Below are 13,187 nucleotides of genomic sequence, written 5' to 3' on the forward strand. Positions count from 1 at the left end.
GCTCGAAAAAGAGTTGATTAGTCTGAGTGAGAGTGATAATAGCTATTTGATGAAGCATGAGAATGAAATATGATAAGTATTGGGGTTCATTAGATAGGATGAATTTGTTAATGTTGATTGCAGTTGTGTTTGATCCACATAGTAAGTTAGGGTTTCTTACTTTCCACTTGAAAAAAATTCATGATGAGATTTGTGCTGAAGAATTGGTGTCGAATGTGAGACAATTATTAGCAGATTTGTACACGGAGTATCATGTTACTTTTGGTTCTACCTCCACTAGTCGAGAACATGATCCCCTTTCGACATCTACAATCATAAAAGATGGTGAATACAATCTTGAGTAACAATTGTTTTATGAGTGGTATCAAGCATCTTTCGCCACTGGATCTACAGTTGCCAAATTAGAGGTGGACCGGTATTTATTAAATGGTTGTGAGGCACTGAGTCCATCTTTTAACTTGTTGATTTGGTGAAAAATTAATGAGTCTAACCATCCTATATTTGCGAGGCTTGCACGAGACTTATTGGTCATGCCTATTTCTACGGTTGCATCGAAGTCAGCATTTAGTATAGGAGGTCGTGTACTTGATCATTTTTGGAGTTCATTGGCTCTGAGAACTGTTGAGGCGCTTATTTGTGCTCAGAATTGGTTGCAACATCCGTCAACAAAAATTGATATCCGAGAGTCCATGGTTAATATGGAAAGTTTTGTAGTAGAATCTGGTAATGTTTTCCTCATTCAATATTCATTTACTTTTATAAATTAATTTTAGTCTTTTTCATTATTTAAATTCGATGTTTTAATCTTATTAATGTTTCTATATAAAGTTGCGAGTACAATCAGGCGTTACAACTATTGAAGATCAAGAATTATTGCAATTTATTCATCTTATGTTTTTTAGTTGCAGTATTGTTTTGGACAATTTGTTTTTATTTGTAATGTGTATCAAACATTTAGTAGAGTTTTTATTTTTTTAAGTTATCTAGTAATTAGTATAGTAGTAAATACTTAGTAGTTACTTACTAGTTCATTACTATTTTACTATTGTTAATTAATTTGTTCAACCTAAGACTAACATTACAAATGATATTAAAATTAAAATGAATTTGAATATTTAAAATGTGTTTTAAAAACTCAGCAAATTAAAATTTTAAATCAACTAAAAAAAAGTCTAAAAAGATCTTGATTGAGCCAAAGAAAAAGATGTTGAATTAGGCAAAAAAAAAAGGGCTAAAGAAATGGCTCAAACTGACCGATATCGGTTTCACCCCTCTATATCGGTCGGTTTCAGCTAATTTTTTCAGTGAAAAAAATATCAGTCGGTCGGTTTTGGTTTTGGGCTAAAATTGAATTGATCGGTTCATTCTTACTACTCATCATTCATATACCACACATTTGGTAAGAAAAAAAAAATTGTGTGGTGTGTGGTGTGTGGATGATGAATAGAATGTTTTATGAATATATGAAATGGCTCAAGGATCACACGGTTTCTCCAACACTTTTTCAACATAAAAATGGATTACTATGTTTATATTAATCTAAATAGTAGGAGATGTTGTCACTTAAACTTGTCATTGTGCTTGATTAATTATACTATTCGCCATATATAGTACCAGGTCACCCATTTTATTTTTTGCCAATTGCCACGATGTCTGATCCTCATAACTTGGGCAATTGGAAATTTAGAAATGTCATGTTCATGTCACTTAAACGTGACCAAGACATGAGCTATTTATTTCCTAGCTAGATAGTTTATAATAATAGTTATAACAGCCAAATTGATATATGGTAAACCATGCAGTGCCCATGACTCCATAAATATATATATATATATATATAGTTTATTATAATAATAACCAATTAAGCAATTAAGTTGTGTTTCCACATTTTAAATGATCACGAGAAATCCTCCCAATGATCCTTGTAAAAACAACATAATGGGCAATAGTTGAACACTTTTAGGTAACAAACAATATTAATGACATGACAGGGCTATATCAAAAATTGAATTTAATTAATAGAAATGATATTTACAATTTTTTATTGTACAGTTTTCGTATATTTCATTTGAAAAATGTGAGTAAATATGAAACCTACATAAAAAAAAATATTTTTTTAATGGTGCTACTATTTTTTTTAAAGAGAGTACGCGATAATTGTACACTCCAAAATTATATATAGTATTATTTTATAATTAAATTGTTGTCAATAATATTTTGTTTTTACCATATGAATTATATAACCCAAAGTGGGTCACACAACCAATTCATAACAATGAAATAGTCACTAATAAGGAGCTAAATACGTAATTCACAGAAGGTACAAAAAAATTATTTTTATACGATTTTTTTGAAAAAAATAAAATTAAAAATGAAGGCCGGCCCCGCAAGAGTGTGGATGTTGTTTTGCCCATGGCCTCTACTTCACAATTCACATGCACCAAAGTGTGAAGGTCTGTTCACTCAATTGCCTTAATTCACAAATGTAATGATTGTAGCACTTGCACTTGGTACATGAATCATGTAAGAAAATTGTAATGAACTTTGCTTAACTTATACGAACGGATGATATATATATATATATATATATAACTTTGCTTAACTTATACGAACGGATGATATATATATATATGAGAAATGATAGTTGCAATCGTGAGTATACAAATACCGTGTAATCATTTTGAAAAAAAATAAATAAATACGACATCTACATGAGAAAATATTAATTTTTTAATAGTAAACTCTATTCTTTTTTAAAACGACTATACGATATTTATACACTCCATAATTATATACAACATTACTATATATATATATATATATATATTAAGAGATCAGAAAATAAAAGTAGTATTTAGAAGGTGGTCAAGGTTTTAGGTAGGTTTGTGGGTAGCTAACAAGCTTTTTTTTTTATCTTTTTTTTTTTTTATGAGAAGGGTAGCTAACAAGTTAAATTAAAGGGACACCGTCAAAATTGTCAAACATGGTCTCAATCATGCATCACATGATCCGTGATCCAAAAATGATTCATGATTACCTCCATTAGCGGATTGGGGTTGTTTTCCACTCTACTTTTATCAGCTTAGAAATATCATTCACGGACAAAATCATAAACTACGTACCTACCACTTCCGGAGGTTTCGGTGCTTATCTAAAACCATTATGATTTTTGCTACATTCATTTATATTTACGTATTTTTTATAAATTTTATTGATGTGATTAATTAAAATATTTATTTTATATTAAAAAAAATATACAACCAATCACATTAATAGAATATACAAAAAATATATAAAAATGACTGTACATAAAAATTTTTTAAAAAAAATTATAAAGTTAAAAAAGTATTAGAATATAATTTTTAAATATAATTTTTATTTTGAGATTTGAAAAAATTGAATTGTTTTTTATATTTTGTTTAGAAGTTTGAGAAATTTATAATGATTAGATAATTGATTAGATGAAAAAATTAAAAAAATTGAATTTGAAATATGTTTGTGTTTAAATGATATTTAGATGTTGAGATAAGATAAAATGAAATGAGATGATTTAAAATATTTATGAACATGCCTAAGATGTTAACAAGTAGTAAATAACAGTTTATAATCTGGATTTTAAACTAGAATATCAATGATATAGATTTTTCTATTTTTTTTGTCTCATACAAAAATGTAAGAAAAAAAAATAAAGGAAAAAGGAAATAGCAATTAATATGCTTCTTTTTACTAAAGATCCAAATTAAATGTTTTCGATTCTCTTCAATTTCTTATTTAAAGGAAAGAGAAGTTCAACATGCCGTGTACCAGAACCTCTCTCTCTCTCTCTCTCTCGTAAAAAACCTCTTGGTTCTATCTAAACTCTCCTAAACTCAGACCAAATAAGGAAGGATCGTCGTTCGGATTTTTCTAGCCGTTGCCTTTCTACACACACTCCACTGGGATGATGCCCAGCCGCTGATCTTCAAGACTACCAAATTCGACGCCCATCGGAATTGAGTGTAGTCCGCACACGCGGGTCGGAGTTTCTTGATCCGTCGGCGCGTGGCCATCACTTGCCTTCAAGGAGACCTTTGCCGACACCACGCTTGGCTTCTATGGACTCCATAACTCTAGGGCTTCCAAGATTGACCATCGGTTTTCCTCCCCGAGTGACCAGTGCCCTGCACGAGCCTCTGCCGACACATCTTGCACTGTTCATCAATTTTGTTTTTATGTTTCTCTATTTGTTCCATTTTCAGTGTTTTGCTGGTGTTTGTTTATCTATTTTTCTGTTCTTTTATTGACCTGAGTGAGGTGTTGTACTTTTGGATTGGACGCAATCTGGGGTAAGAGCTAGTCGAGAGTGGTGGGGGATGTCATGGCTGGAGATCGTACGACCAGTGCTTGCACGTAGGTGCTACCTATGCAGTGGAGGATGTTTTGTTCGCGCGTGAGCTGGGTGCTTCTATCGTCAGGGCTCGAGATGCCGATACTTGCAGTAGGCGTGACGTCCGGGGTCACACCAGTGCTTGTGATTCTATAGTTTAGTTGTTAGTTAGTAGTTAGTAGTTGTTTAATTGTTAATAGGTTTTATTTGTAGTTTTTTTTTTTTGTCTATTTTAGTTTTAATAAAATAGAAATATGCTATTGAATTTAGTGTCCATATCTGTATCCCATACTTTTCATCTCTGGGAGAACAGAGTGAGCCTTCAAGTTCTATTTTATAAACTGTTTATTCTTTTAAGAGAGAGCTTATTGAGAAGTTAAGATAAAGTCTACTACAAAAAAATTTGTGTATAGAGAAGCCTTAAATTTGATACATAATTTAACCTATAGTCTAAATTTTTTTTATGTATTAATAAGTCATAATTGTAACTTTAATTTATTAATGAAATGTGTCTCCTCCTTTGAAAAAAGAAAAGAGAAAAACATGATATTAATGTTTACGTTCCTGATTTCTTGTGAGTTCCCGAATATCTTGACTTCTAATTTCTTACATCGATGGGACCCACATCCCGGCGGCCGGACCAGTTTCTTGTATTTGCCGGCCCACTACCCAATACCCAAAGAGCGAAGGAGAAATAATATATAGGTTAAAAAAAAAAACCAATGAAGATTTTAATAATCAATGGACTTAAATCCTATAAAACCCCTGTGCTCTTCTCATTGTTTGTTTGTTGGGCACTCGTACGTGAAGGGCACAAGAGCAGCCAGCTCACTACAATTTCGGGATAATAATTTTGTGGGCCCAATAGAGGATTTCGCACCTAACTTAAATCAATTTCTCGCCATTATTTTTATTTATTGGTATAGGATATTCGAGAATAGGAGAATGCTAGGGATACCGCTATCCCGCTGGAGCTTTCACTCCACTTTTTTTTTTTAGTTTTTTTTTCCTTAGTTATTAAGAACATATTGTTTAATAATATTGTGAATTTTTTACTTTTTCTAAAAATATTTGAAAATGTTAAAAAATGATGTGAAAAAAGCTTTAAAAAAAACAAAGAACTTATGTTTTTTCACATATTTTTTAACACTTTTAAATATTTTTAAAAAAAGGAAAAAATTCACAATATTATTAAAGAACGCATTCTTAATCACTAAGTTAAAAAAAAAAAAGAAAACTAAAGACAAAGCATAAAAATTGGAGCGGGAAGATCCAACAGGATCCCCTAGCGGGATCCCAAGCATTTTCTTTCGAGAATAAAGTCACGCTCGATTAATTTTAAGAGTGTACAAAATTTTGAAAAAAAAAAAATCTTTAGAGGGTGCTGCTACATCGAGTGGAGCCATCAACAATTCCCACTGATTGTTAATAGTTACTACTTATTAATTTAGATTTTACTCTTTAGTATGAATAATTATTAATTGTTAGGATGGAGACAGATTTTGGAATTAAAAAATTGAAAAATAGTGAGTTTGTTGTCACTCAAACGAAACTCAAGCCATGAGTTCCCTCAATGTATGCTTGATAGAGGGCTCAAGCAAAACTCAATTCGTGAGTTCGCTTAAGTCTCGCGCGATAGTGATTTTTAGCGAGACACAAATTTTGATATTTGCCTAAGTCACGCTTGGCATTTCGCTCGAGCTAATGTTAATAAATATCAAATAATTTTATTGCACATATATTATTCATACTTACTTGTAATTTAGGTATTTAAAAAAATTACCTAATTATTTTAATTAAGTGTAAATAGTAAAGTATGTATGAATGTATGATGTATTAACTATTTATATATAATAACATAAATTATCACATGATTTATGATTTATTATTAAATGATAGCATATATTATTTTATATTTTATATGATCGATGATAATAAATTAGATGAAAATTATATCATTAACTTATATAATTAGTATATAAAAATAATATATTAAATTCTTAAAAATATTTTTAAAAAATATATATAGGGTTTTGGTCCAATTGATTTATGTCCGGTCCAAAATTTGTAGACCCCGAGACTGGACCAAATATCATCGGTCCATATATTTTGAGATTGAGACCAACCGGCCCATAATTCAGTCCGGTCGATTTTGCCGATCCAGACCGAATTACTTACAACCATAATTAGAGCCTTAAAACTGAAATGAGCATTACACCAAGATAAAACTTTTAGCACTTAAAGCCAACCCTAGGGATCAAACAAGCAATTATAACTTCGAGTGATCAAACTTCGAGTGATCAAACTTCTACCCCTTTCAATGAAGTTTTTACAAAGCATGTATGATATGTAAAAGCTTTCCAATTTCAATATTTACAGCCGGATCAATATTTATGAAAAGCAACTTAAAAATTAAAAAAAAATAAAAAAATTTGTTGAAAAAAAAAACCCACCTATCTTTAAAAGGGAAAAAAAATCACCTCAGATTTTGACTCAGAAATAGATACATTTTTTTTTATCATCATTTTAATTGTATATCTTATTATTGTACGATGACAATTAATCTAAAAAAATAATATAACTTTTCATCTAAAATATATAATTTATCAATAACACTTGTGAATTATTTGAAATAAACTTTTAAATTAACAGTTAAATAGACATGAGCCTTAAACATGATAAAATATAGGAGGAAAAATAGCATTTTCCAACTATTAGCTTCTGCGCCCTATTTGTTTCAGGATTTTTTTTTTCCTCTCTTTTTAAAAGACCTCTATCTTTTATGATTTTATCTTCTATACTATTTCCTTTATTAGTGTTTTTTTCTTTTCTATTTCTCTATTTTTTCCTCCCCCAAAACAATTCAGCCATCCACTTTTCTACGTGTTTTTGAAAGATTCAGTTTCTGGATATTATATTAATAAGATTTGCTATTTATCATCTCTACACATCATATATTTTTTTATTTTTTTTAAATTTATTGAATTTTTTTACTCATCATCTATATAACACATATTTTATAAGAAAAAAAATATAGTGTGTGATATGTGAAAATGATAAATAGAATTTTTTTATATTAATTTTTGTTTGTTTTTCTATTTTCTCATCCTTTTCTTCGATTTCCCTTCTACGTGTCTCTACTAGTGCTTTTGAATATCCAACCTTTTTTTTTTTTCCAAACCCTATTTGCCAAAAACAAAACAAAAATAAAAACGATATCTTTTCTCAACTTCTCTAATTTGGGTTCAACAGAGTGGAAAATTTCAAGCTTTTTTCAGCACCAAAAGGGACTTTCATCATTCATGGCCATGATAGATGCAATGTTTGGGTGACAATTTCTTGTGCCTGACTCTTCTTTCTTCCAATTAAATATGAAACCCACATATTTGAAGAGAACCCAAAATTTCCATCCTCTCTCCCTATCCAATTTCAACCTCTCAGGCTCCTAAAATAGACCAGTTCATGGTTTCGATCTCGTGGGGTTTGCTCATTTGACAAGGTCCTCTCGAAGCCACCACCTCTCTCTGTCTCTCTTTCTCTGTTTACATCTTTTCCCCCCCTTTCTTGATCTATCACTAAAACCCGAACAAATGTACGGAACACAAAGTAAGAGAGACATTGCCTTTGAACTTCAATCTCAAATTCCAATCTTGAGGCCCAGCATCCATGCCAGGAGGGCACACCTAGTTGTAAAGTTCCAAGATCTCTATGGTTTCACAGTAGAGGGGAATGTGGATGATGTCAATGTGTTGAATGAGTTGAGAGAGAAGGTGAGGCAGCAGGGCAGAATTTGGTGGGCATTGGAGGCCAGCAAAGGAGCCAATTGGTACTTGCTGCCTTCTATCTCCGAAGGCCAATCCCTCAAGGCTTCACTTAAGTTATCAGCTTTGGCAAACGCCGTAACTCTAAAGAGGCTCATCAGGAAGGGAATTCCGCCGGTACTCCGGCCCAAGGTGTGGTTTTCTCTTTCTGGGGCGGCTAAGAAGAAATCCACGGTGCCGGAGAGCTATTACAATGACTTGACCAAGGCGGTCGATGGGAAGGTCACCCCGGCGACGAGACAGATTGATCATGTGAGTAAATTGGGCTTTTGTTCATTGCAATTGATCGTTGTGGCAATTGGTAGGATTGGTATATTGGATTTTCTGAATGATGACTGTAGATTGCAGATTTAATGCATATATCGGAATCCCATCTTGTGTGGTCATGTTCTTTTTGAAGGACAAGTAGTTTGCAGTCGATCTAGTACTATATACGTAGATACAGAATCATCACTTTTAGTTTGAGGCTATTTGGTGATCTTAGAGAATAGTTGGGAAGTCTTACTTTGTTGCACTTTGTTGAAACAAATGTATTGCAAGATTTTCGTTCATCTTCTGCTGTAATGTTGGTAAATACATCTCCTGCCATAAAATCTCTTGTTAGTTCATTTGATTGTATGAATCACCAAACTGCGAAGGTATAGTTGCTGCATTCGGCAATTTTTTACTGTTACGATAATAACTTTGGTATCATTTGTCTTGTTCGAGCCAAGATCATGACGTTGCTCTAGCAGAACTAATTGGGGTATTTGATGGTTAGAATTTAGGAATTTTATTTTGGCTATTTGAAAACTTTATTTTGTGCTTGCAAGATTTTGAAGCCTTATCTCTAGAAGACACATCTTTTTCAAAGATGGTGTAAGATGGTGTGTGGATTAGAATCTGTTTCTATATAGGTGCAAAATTTTGCTATGACCTTAAAATGGAGAAAAATTAAACACAGAAAAAAAAAATGATATTCTTGCCTGCTCTTAAATTTAAGTGCTTTTGGAGCCATTGTTGCGTTTTGATAATTGCTTTTGGACTTTTGGCCTTTCCTTTCTTTCTTTATTTCTTTCTTCTGAGTGAACTTTGTTCTGACCTTCTTATTTCTAATCTTGAAGCAATTGCTTCTTGCCCATAATCTCAACTCATCGACTTTGAGGAGAACCATCGAGACTAAAAAAGTTTTCAATGTCTAGAATGTCGTGATTTTGAAGCATCTTATTTGATGTTTCTCATCAACCAGCCTTTTAGTGGTGTTTGAGTACCATGATTGAGGAATTGAGATCGTTGGCTGTAAATTTCTATACATCCAAAGTTCTTTTTTTACTTCTCCAAAAAAAAAAAAAAAAAAAAAAAAATTCTATACATCCGAAGTTTTTTTCTGTGCTTAATTTTTCTCCTGTTGACATTTATATTCAAGGTTGACACAATTGAGAAATGTAAAAGCATACTTTCCAAGGTTTTATGCCATGTTTATATTACTGCTTAATATCTTTTGCTGTTTGTACTTTATATACGTGCAGGACCTACCACGAACTTTCCCTGGTCACCCATGGTTGGACACTCCAGAGGGTCATGCTGCTCTCCGCCGTGTTCTTGTAGGATATTCTTTCCGTGATTCTGATGTTGGTTATTGTCAGGTGAGTTTGCTCTCTCCTAGACCTGTGCAGAAACATCTTTGTGTCAGTCTTGAGTTGTGTATGTTTAACGATAGAGTAATGATACACACAACACTTTTCACAATACATGATGTAAAATAAGGGTATTTTTGTAAAGTGGTGTTACTTTGATATGGTATTTTACAATAATACCCCTCATTTTAAAACATGATTGTGAAATATATTGTGAAAAGTATTGTGTGTTTATCATTTTTCTTAACGATATGATGTATCGCACACTTGTCATTGAGTGTTGGGTCAAACATGATATCTCACAAACTAATGTTATTCTAAGGTAACCCCCATGTCATGGAGTTTCAACTTTTGAATAAACTTGTTCCTTAATCATTGCATCTACAACATACATGTTTATCTAGTAAATTTAGCCTCTGAAAAATCATAGTATGTCAGTATAGATATCAACTTTGATTCCTTGCACGTCCCTTCTAGTTCTTCCCCCATAACTGTACGTTTAATATGTACTAATTCAATTTGGTGTATTTGGAATGAGAGGAATGGGTGCTATTTTGAGAATATAGAACGATCAGTGGATGGGATTAGAGCTTTCTTTTTTCGTACTTTGCTGCTTTGGGCTTTGGTTATTGTATTGGATGGGAATAGTCTTAATGACTTTTGTAATGTTTTTCAAGGTAAACTTTACCTAGGGGCTTCTCATGTATGCTCCTTGTGTACTTGGGCTTTGCCTATTTCTATGATAAAACTTCTTGATTACCTATAATTTTTTTTTTCAGGGTTAGCTTGTAATTAGGTGTCTCTTTATGTACACTTCCTGTGCATTTGGGCTATTATGCCTAATTATGTTTATTAATAAATTTCTTATCAAAAGAAAAAAATTGTACTATTTTAATTTGTTCAACCACAATTTCCATTTGCTCATGAAAAAAATACAATTGCCCACTTTTTTTAATCAGACTCTACACATCCATTTGTGAATGAGGTATATTATGCAATGAACCGATTCACAATTGTATCCATCTTGCTGCATTGCTTCTTAATCATGACCTCTTATAACCCTTGCTTTTACTGGACAGCATGATTGCTTTTGTCTGACCATATTATGAAGATGTAATGATCAAAATATACCTCGTGCAACCATCTTACTTTCCTCTAATTGCTTTGGCTAGTATTTGAATGTCTTGTATGGATAACTGAGATCTGGAGCATCAAAACTGTTTCTCTTAGGTGTGCATTAGTAATCAACTTTGACACAAAAACTAATTTAAGTCCTTTAAGATAATCGCATATATTTGATATCTGCTCAAGAAAAATTCTACATTGTATTTAATATTTTGCATTATTTTTGGTTCAGGGCCTAAATTATGTTGCAGCATTACTATTGCTTGTAATGAAAACAGAAGAAGATGCATTTTGGATGTTGGCTGTCCTTTTGGAAAATGTATTAGTTCATGATTGCTATACAAACAACTTATCAGGATGCCATGTTGAACAAAGAGTTTTCAAAGATCTACTTGCTAAAAAGTGCCCAAGGTACTTTGCTTTTGATAACTTAGCTGATATGTCCTTTATTTTCTTGTCAATACCTTCTAAAATTGGAAAAATAACATTTCAGGATAGCCACTCATTTGGAAGCTTTGGATTTTGATGTCTCACTTGTTGCGACAGAGTGGTTTCTATGCCTCTTTTCTAAAAGCTTGCCTTCAGAGGTTAGAAAATGCTCTCTCTCTCTCTCTCTCTCTCTCTCTCTCATGAGCGCACAAACTAATATATGCCATAGTACAAAAAAAAGTTAATACAGTTTAGCTTGTTTCTATAACTAACTAGTAAGAATTCTTCTGCTGGGTTCCTTTTCCAGACAACTCTGCGGGTGTGGGATGTCCTGTTTTATGAGGGGGCAAAGGTTCTATTCCATGTGGCAATGGCAATCTTTAAGGTACTGCTGCTTTGACTTTTTACACACTTTGCGTTGCCTATTTAAGCTTTCTCTGTTACTGTTGGTTCTTACGATTATACCTCAAACATCAGACATCACTATGAATTAGGTTGTTGAAGTTATGATTTGCTAATGGCTAATGCAGATGAGAGAGGAGGAGTTGCTTCTAACCTATCATGTTGGTGATGTGATTAACATATTGCAGAGAACCACTCATCACCTCTTTGATCCTGAGGAATTACTTACGGTAAAACAATTTGTTAACTACTTCCTCTTTTGAGTTTTTATATGTTTTGTAATTTGCCATAGAGATATGGAGGGGGAAACATGAAAGTGCATGCAAGTGGAATCGTTTCAGCTTGTTCTTTGCATAGCAATTGTAGGCACCGGTCAACAAATTGGAATGAACAATTACTCTTTTCTTTTTTGGGTAAGTTGGAACAAAATTCTAAACTAAATTAGGGAGAAAAGCAAAACAAAATGAAGACTGATAAATCAATGATTCGGCATCACTTACACAAAATTCAGTGAACTTACTAAAGATGGAATGTGCACACATTTGGTGAACTTAATTCAGTGAACACAGTGAAAGAAGCTTTAAAAACTTTTCTTTGGTGTGCCCACACCTGCTTTGCATGTTGCCCTAAATCATATTAGCTATGTTGCTCTGTGGTATGAATCACTTATTTCTCTGTATCTTTTGACTCATCAATTTGAAGATTTTATCAAGTTGGCTAAATAAATCCTAATAAAACTCTTTTTAATTTGACCTTGCAGGTGGCGTTTGATAAGATTGGTTCTATGACAACCAATACAATATCTAAGCAAAGAAAAAAGCAAGAACCAGCAGTCATGGCAGAGATTGATCAAAGATTAAGACGGCTAAACTCCATCAAATTGGATGATAAATAAGGAGTGCTGTTTATCAGAGTGTAATGTGTGAGTCATATGCCCCTCTAGGGAAGGAATATGCCCTTCTTTTTCCATTCCTCTCAAGGGAAGGATCAAGCATAGAGAGTGGCGGTTGATTTTCAATGTTGTAAGTGACAAATGTAAATTTCAAACTGTTACATTATATACAGTTAATGACATCAAAATTCAGGGCATTGTTTAATCTTCTCCTGCCCTGTAAGTTATGCCTTTCTGTTTTATTGGTGCTTGTAATTGTTACTTGAATTAAACCTAATTTTCTCCCAAAAAGTTATTTGATTGTCCTTTAATTTGTCAAGAGGCAGTTCGGATGCCCCATCTCCAAATCTCTTGACCGTGGTGGCATTCCTTTTGATTTCATCCTAAGATTAGTCTGATGAGGCAGACGGGTGAACCAACACATTCATTGCAGGTGGTGCTTGCTACAGGCAATAGGCAAGGACCTCCAAATTGTTGAAACAACTCATGTTACCAAGACTGTTACCTAGTTTTTTCTTTCTAGATCAAGTGTGAAG

At 32.8% G+C, this 13,187-nt stretch overlaps 1 protein-coding gene across 2 annotated transcripts; it reads left to right on the top strand.

Annotated features, from left to right (window-relative positions):
• Positions 1 to 7,520: 7,520 nt before the first annotated feature.
• On the top strand, positions 7,521 to 12,956 carry LOC121251721 (growth hormone-regulated TBC protein 1-like). 2 transcript variants are annotated; one of them, XM_041151056.1, is made up of 7 exons: positions 7,521 to 8,439; positions 9,696 to 9,812; positions 11,161 to 11,339; positions 11,422 to 11,515; positions 11,665 to 11,742; positions 11,888 to 11,989; positions 12,052 to 12,595. In XM_041151056.1, the coding sequence occupies exons 1-7, from the start codon at positions 7,957 to 7,959 to the stop codon at positions 12,202 to 12,204; spliced, it is 1,206 nt and encodes a 401-aa protein (XP_041006990.1). In that variant the 5' UTR covers positions 7,521 to 7,956; the 3' UTR covers positions 12,205 to 12,595. The 2 variants fall into 2 exon arrangements, with proteins under 2 accessions (XP_041006990.1, XP_041006991.1); XM_041151057.1 differs by having other exon boundaries at positions 7,527 to 8,439; positions 12,520 to 12,956.
• The last annotated feature ends 231 nt before the right edge of the window (positions 12,957 to 13,187 follow it).

The sequence above is a fragment of the Juglans microcarpa x Juglans regia genome, chromosome 2S (assembly GCF_004785595.1).
Source record: "Juglans microcarpa x Juglans regia isolate MS1-56 chromosome 2S, Jm3101_v1.0, whole genome shotgun sequence".
Lineage (NCBI taxonomy): Eukaryota > Viridiplantae > Streptophyta > Magnoliopsida > Fagales > Juglandaceae > Juglans > Juglans microcarpa x Juglans regia.

Bases quoted from the DNA above. Each gene is read 5' to 3' on its own strand.
- LOC121251721 (XM_041151056.1), top strand. From the start codon at position 7,957: ATGTACGGAACACAAAGTAAGAGAGACATTGCCTTTGAACTTCAATCT. The intron at 11,516-11,664 runs GTTAGAAAATGC...TTCCTTTTCCAG, and splicing joins CTAAAAGCTTGCCTTCAGAG to ACAACTCTGCGGGTGTGGGA. The intron at 11,990-12,051 runs GTAAAACAATTT...AATTTGCCATAG, and splicing joins ATCCTGAGGAATTACTTACG to AGATATGGAGGGGGAAACAT.